General features: G+C 33.0%; 1 protein-coding gene across 1 annotated transcript; it reads left to right on the forward strand.

The window, feature by feature from the left end:
- The first annotated feature begins 1,936 nt into the window (after positions 1 to 1,936).
- Positions 1,937 to 7,179, forward strand: LOC145642029 (serine/threonine-protein phosphatase PP2A-2 catalytic subunit). The gene is made up of 6 exons (XM_081693100.1): positions 1,937 to 2,535; positions 4,508 to 4,622; positions 5,595 to 5,703; positions 5,791 to 5,868; positions 6,140 to 6,331; positions 6,433 to 7,179. Exons 1-6 carry the CDS (start codon positions 2,283 to 2,285, stop codon positions 6,604 to 6,606), a joined length of 921 nt encoding a protein of 306 aa, XP_081549226.1. The 5' UTR covers positions 1,937 to 2,282; the 3' UTR covers positions 6,607 to 7,179.
- Positions 7,180 to 7,535: the final 356 nt, after the last annotated feature.

Genomic DNA, 7,535 nt, shown 5'->3' on the forward strand with positions numbered 1-7,535 from the left:
TATTCTCTATAATAATTGCATAAACGCCATAAATATTAAATACTCCCTATGTGACACAATACATAACACAATCAAACATTGCACACATGTCAATGCACTAGTTTGACTTTATTTTTATATAATTAAATATCGATGAAAATTATTTAAAAGATTATATTATGAAACTTTATATTAAAACATATCTAAAAACATATTTTATGATTAAATATATTTTTATTATGTTAGTAAAAAATTATAGTCAAACCTAATGCATGAATAGTGAAAAAAAGTCCAACGTCTCATGTATTATGGGACAAAGGAAATACATAGTAGTTGTACTATTTGTCTTTCATGGCTATTGGGTGCCCTAATTTAATCATAAACTAGCCTTCTGCCGCGTGCGATGCACGGGTTATTCATATAAAATTGTATTGATAGATAAGTGAGGAAATATTAGTAAGTCATTATAGGGTATAATATGTAATCGGAAACATGATTAAAGAAATTAAAATTTTGAAACTTTAATCGAAAAAGAGGCTTATATATAGAAGGTGGAAGGGCTAAAATTTTAAAGGGGAGAGATGAAGATGAAGAGATGAAGTGTGTATGAAAGATGAATTATAAGTTTAATGAAAGAATTAAAAAAAATGGTGTATGGAGTAATAAAAGATTAATAGTGTAAGATGACATGTAGCACTATGCTTAGAGAAGTGTAACAGAATGGATGGGGACATGTGTATTTCTTAGTTTCTTGGTTATAGTTTTTAAATACTAAGTATAGATATAGATATATTTGATTATTTAGGGCCTGTTCATATTTACTGAATTGAGCTGAAATGAACTAATTGGAGCTGAACTAAACTAAACAGAACTGAACTAAGCTGAAATGAATATTTTATGAGAGAGGGAAATTAAGAGCTGAACTGAAGTGAACAGAATTGAAATTAAGTAAATGTGAACAGGCCCTTAGTAGTAATTAATATTTTGAAAAAAAAAAGGTAGGTGTGTTCTACAAGATCATGCTTGACTATTTCCTTTGTTCTTTTTGTAGTTGGAACACTTCTCTTTTCAGGCTTGCCGATGTAAGATTTCAATCGTTAAATATCTTTAATTACCAATATGTAAAAATTATAAATATTTGATATTAAAAAATTGTAAATCGAGACGAATATAACAAATTCTCATATAACTATTTTTTAATTAGGTATAAATCATCAAAGTTAGTTAAAATGAAACACATAAATAGTGTATAAGAAAATAAGACAAACAATTGTAATAATAATAATAATAAAAAGTACTCCGTGTTTAAATAAATGAAATGTTTTCTTTGTGAACGTATGCAAATGCAATATTTTGACTAAAAATACCTTTAATTAACAAGAAATTAAAATGGAGTATTCATTAGGACGTTCCAACAAATATCCACAAGACTATATTTGTTTAGTAAATTAAATGAATAATTTGAAAAAGTTAAAATACTTCAATTAGTCAACACGTACTACTAAAATATTAAAATCTTGTTTATCAAAAAAAAAAAAAATTAAAATTTTGACTTTTTTTTTTGCCAGAAAATTTGACTTTCAAAAAGAAAATACAGCATTTTTTTTAAGGAAAAAATACAGAAATATTTTTTTAAAAGAAATATACGGAAATTATTTAAAAAGACGGTCTTATTTAAAAATTGGAATTAATAAAATCGCACTTCAAAAAAAAAAAAAAAAAAAAAAAAAAAACTGGAGCCACGCAAACTAAATTTCAACCGTCTCCAACTTCCCGTTTCCCCAAGGTCGCATCCAAAAAGTACCCACGTGTCACAACGACTGGTTGAATATTTGACTCGGCGGAGCCACCGTACTTTAAATTCCCAAAATACCCCCGCCTTTTTCTCTTCCCTCTCTTTCAATTTCATTTGCATTTGCATTTCATTTCAACCCCCTCTTTCTTCCGTATAAATTCATTTTCCCTTATCTTTTACCAAATTTTGCTCTTTTAGAGAGAGAAAGTAGAGAGAGAAACTGAGATTCATACGAGAGGTTAGAAATTATTCAAAATTAATTTCCAGATTTTTTTAATTTTTTCTTCCTTCTTCAATGGAGTTCAATCAATGGCGTGATTCCTTTCTCTTTGTCTTATGATCTCCATAGTTTTCGATCTATTACCCAATTTTTGCTTTGGAATTTGAAACCCTAACCCTAATTTTTCACCGAATTCGATGCAAATGTTGATTTGAATTCTTCAAAAAGGGGAGAAAACTACAGATTTGATCGGATTATTGAATCTGTCGAAATTTTTGAATCGGAAAAATGCCGTCGCACGCGGATCTAGATCGGCAGATCGAGCAGCTGATGGAATGTAAGCCGTTGTCGGAAGGAGAAGTGAAGACGCTTTGCGATCAAGCGAGGGCGATTTTGGTGGAGGAATGGAATGTTCAACCGGTCAAGTGCCCGGTCACCGTTTGCGGTGACATCCATGGCCAGTTTTACGATCTTATCGAGCTCTTTCGTATCGGCGGAAACGCTCCTGATACTAATTATCTCTTCATGGGAGATTATGTAGGTCAGTTTTCAAACTATTTAATCAAACTAAAAATATACTAGTATTTACTTATAATAGGATTATTATTCATTTTAGTTTGATTAGTTTTTTGGCTGGTTTTTATGATAATAATTATTGATTAGGTAGCTTGTGGATTTGTTAGAGAGAAATATACTAGTCAAATGTTTTGGAATGATTCATTTATGTTTTTGATTGATTGAATATATTTATTAATTTATGGTTTAATTGAATATTGTAATGGAATTGTTTTGCTGCATAAGCTGGAGGTTGAAGTGGAAATTCAGTTGGGGATTGGGAGGGGCAACTAAATGAAGAATATGGCAGTTTGTAGTTGCAAGATTTTTGGGTCGAAAATGAAATGGTGAAGATAGCTAATGTCTTTGTTCTGTTTTTGGGAGGGGTGATAGTGGTGAGAGGAAATTCGTATATGTGGTCATGTGGATGGATGATTGATGTAAATCATGTAACTGTTTCCTGATTGCGATAGAGGGAAATTAGAGGAATCCTTATTTGGCAGCTTGGGCGTCGTGTTTCAAATCCTTATGCTGCACCTTTAACTCAAACTACTCAATCTTGTTTGTTTTTAGAGGTGCATAATTACGTGTTATACTTTGGTATTCGGCTAGTAGAGGTTAATTGCAACTTGTGATGTGGTATTCTTTTCTTGAAGATTTATGTCGGATTTTCAGCCTCCAAGCTTGTATATAACTACATAAATTGTTGGTATCCTGGGGATTAAAGTTCATATGTTAGTTGCGTAAAGTTCAGAGTCTTCAGACCAATGGTTTCAGTTCAAGACTCTTGGAATTTAAGTTTTGAAACTGGATAATGATAGATAGATAAATATATAATGATGACTGGGGCTGCAAACGTGCAGCCTTTTCCTCTTCACCTTTGTAGAGTTTACAGTTCTTTCATGAAAGTAATTCCTTAGGATAAAGGATGCCTCAATCTAAAGCATTTGCAGTCTTTAGCTCTGGTTTAAGCCAGGATTATTTGTTGTTTGGCCTTGATGGATTTAACTTAACCGTTTTTTTTTTTTTTTTTTTCATTCAAGTATCTTTGGCGCTCCAATTTAGTGTCTTTATCATACAGCTGTAGCTTCTCCTTATGACTTACGAGAATAATTGTGTTTGATTTTATGTTTTCACACTGATTTCTACTGTTATTTCGTTTGTTTAATTGTATTATTTTTAATTTAGCTTTGTTTTCAACTAGTCTTATGATTTATGATTAGAGAATAATTGATGTATATCATAATTTCCAGTTTCCATTGAAATTTTTATGAACTATGGTGGTGGTAGTTGCTTGAATTTGTTACTTTTTATTGAACTTGTGGTTTTGTTCTTAGCAGAACTTATGTCGCTGCTTTCTTTATCTGAAATATAAAGTGTCGTATAGTATGATTTCAAAAATTAGTTGATTGTCTGATATAATATAGGAACTGGGTTAAGGATTTTCTTCTGGCTTGTTTTTATATGTATAATGTGTTTAAGATCTCTCCGTGACATCTGTTATAAACCTTGACATCATTGCATCAGCTAGTAGGCATGCAGATTTTTGTTGCTGTCCGAAACTTCACTTGTGGACCTATGTATTGTAGTCCTTATAAATGTTGTAGCCCACTCATCTTTTCAATAAAGTAACAAGATTAACTGGTGGAAAATTTTTTCTTCAATACAAATTTTATAACACTTGAAATACTTTGGAGTAATGAATTGTTACTACTTGTTAATTTATGTTCTCATGGTTGTATTGTATGTTGCGACCATTGTGACGGGCAACCACATTTTTCCTATCCTAGCATTGCTTATTGTTTTGATGTTCATGGAAAATTGTAATTTTCATCGTTCTTGAACTAAAATTGAAGGAATGGAGGGGATGGGGAAAACATGTTCCTCTGTAAGGTTATAAATTTATTCATTTGCTTTCGTTTGTGCACTCAAGTGATTTTTGTTATCTTATTTCACAGATCGTGGATACTATTCAGTAGAGACTGTCACTCTCCTGGTGGCTCTGAAGGTTCGTTACAGAGACAGAATTACAATTCTTAGAGGAAATCATGAAAGTCGGCAAATAACTCAAGTGTAAGGCTCTGTTGCTTCTTGTTTACAGACGAGCATCAATCTTTACGCTTGACTCTGCCGAAATGTTCAAGTATTACGTCATTACGAACTTTTGATTGTGATTAAGTAGCTGTTGTACGGTTCAGAAAATGTTCTATTTTCCTACAGGCCACGCTTATTGAGTTGGATGTAGTGGTTTTCCTTGTTCAGGTGGATGTATAGTGTCTTCGTTTTACCCACAAGGCTGTACTATTTGAATTTGCAGAAGAGATGTGTGACATGTATGGAAGTATATGCTATACTTGCATGGAACAATAAGATTGGCTTTCACCTTCCAATTTTTTCCCTTTTTGTTTTTGTTTTTTTTTTTTGTTTTTTTTTTTTTTTTTGTTTTTTCTTTCGTTTAATGCCGTATCTATGTTTAAACTTTGAATAGTTCCTGTGTCGTTTTAGTTTTCCAGTTATTTTTATGGACCATGATTGGAGGGATAAGTATATGAAGTATAATAAGTCTTAGCTTTGTTTCAAGGTTGATATCTTGTGATGACCCCCCTTAGCTTTTTTGGTTCCTTTCATTCTCAGTCTAGTAGTCCTCACTCCTCAGATGCTTGTCCTTAGTGACCCAGCAATATTTTTTTTTTTTTTTTTTCAGATGGAATTGGTGGTGTTATGCTGTTTATATGCTATTTAGAATCTGATCCTTGTAATTGTTGAACAAAATCAACAAATACTCTTTCCCTTTGTCCATGAATAGACAGGTTCAGATTCTTTATCTATCTGTTTTGTTAGCTAAAACATGATATTTGATTTATGTAAAACATGAAATTTGATTTATTTAGACTGATAAATTGAGTTAATAATAAATTTTTCAAGTACATTCCGGCTTTATATTGTTCTATAGAAACAGTTTATGGTACTGATGATTTTATTTTGGCTGTCAGTCATTTATCTTATTACTGTGATGATCTGATTCTTTTGTAATCGACCTTTCAGGTATGGTTTTTATGATGAATGTTTAAGGAAATATGGAAATGCAAATGTCTGGAAGCACTTCACTGATCTTTTTGATTATCTACCTCTGACAGCTCTTATTGAGAGTCAGGTTAGAGTTGATAATTTATATTTTTTAGTGCTTTGGATTATTATTATTAATGAGTTTGTTAGGATTAATGTATTGTCTGCATTATAGGTTTTCTGTTTGCATGGAGGTCTTTCACCATCTTTGGACACATTGGACAACATCCGAGCCTTGGATCGTATACAAGAGGTATGGTGGTGATAGTTGTTTTAGCTATATGAGTTGGCAGGTTCTGACCTGGGTTTTTTTTTTTGTCTTTGGATTTCTTGCTGTGCCTGCATTTTTCTTCCAGTGAAAGTTCTTGAAAGGCTAAATATTGTTGCTTTCAGGTTAATAAAAGAAGCATGTGTATATAGATATTTGGATGCAATCATGCAATTACTTTGTATATTGATTTATTGGGCTGATTTGCAGACTTATTTTGCTTGTGTTGATATTGTTGCCTCTCTTGGTTGTGTAGGTTCCTCATGAAGGACCTATGTGTGATCTGTTGTGGTCTGACCCTGATGATCGGTGTGGTTGGGGGATATCTCCTCGTGGAGCTGGCTATACTTTCGGGCAGGATATTGCCGCTCATTTCAACCATACCAATGGACTTACTCTTATCTCCAGAGCCCATCAGCTTGTGATGGAAGGTTTTAATTGGTGCCAGGTCTGTCAAAACCCAAATCCTGAAACATAGATAATTTTTTTCCCTCACATAATTTCATTTATCTTGTGATTTTACTTGCTAAATGAGCTGGAATTTTACAGGATAAAAATGTAGTGACAGTTTTTAGTGCTCCAAATTACTGTTACCGATGTGGAAATATGGCAGCTATACTTGAGATTGGGGAGAATATGGAACAGAACTTCCTTCAATTTGACCCTGCACCTCGACAAATTGAGCCCGACACCACTCGCAAGACCCCTGACTATTTTTTGTGATTTCAATAGCTCAACTGGATGTTTGTAAAACTCTTTATCCTCGTGTTGCTGTAGATTTATTTAAAAGAGGATTTTGGTTGTTTGAGGATCAGTGTCAGCATCATTCTTTGCTTTGGAGTGGTCTTTTGCTACTGCTGTCATTGCTCAAGATATCCACAGTATTGATGAAGATTCCAGTAGTTTATTTGTATATTTTTCAGCGGGGAAGCAAGTAGCAGCAGTGACGATGGCAATATATTATTGTAATTTTACAAATTCAAGTTAAAAGCAGGGTTTTAAATGTGGTCACTTGGTCTCATTTTTGCCAACTTCTCGAGGGCGGATGGAATGTGCGGTGGATGATAATAAGCAGTAGGGCTTGGGTCTCAGGTGGCGTAGCTATTCAAATCTCCCAGAATTTGAACTTGAAGATCACGCTGCTCATGTTAGTCTGCAGCAGTTTTATTTTTGAATGTTTTGATTATTCAAGTATACCTCATAACTCGTTTCAATTTCATTATGAAGCATATTTTTAAGTATCTGCTGTTGTGAATTCATGTTCAATTTGTATTGGAGTTCGTAAAGTTTAGTTTAGCTTGTTTAGGTTTGCATTTATGTAATTTTGTTGTTCAAACATGAGCATTCTAAGGATGATACGGGGATATTGCAGAAGCAAACAATATAGGAATCAGAATTTTTGAGTCACGGTTCAGCACTGTAATTCATTCTGTGTCCTGAACCTGCCTACACTGTACCATTGTACTGAATAGTTTAGGGCTCCATGATTTTACTAAAATACTCGTTTGTGGTTGAGTAATTGAGTTGCTGAATATGTTTATGCTTGTTTCCCTTCTACTTTAAATGTTTATTTTGTGTAATTTGGAAACTTTGTGCTCCGTCTTGATCGTTACATTAACCTTTGCACATAGTTTAGACAAGGTTACAAATCA

This window comes from Chenopodium album, chromosome 1 (genome assembly GCF_948465745.1).
Source record: "Chenopodium album chromosome 1, dcCheAlbu1.1, whole genome shotgun sequence".
NCBI classification, from domain to species: Eukaryota; Viridiplantae; Streptophyta; class Magnoliopsida; order Caryophyllales; family Amaranthaceae; genus Chenopodium; species Chenopodium album.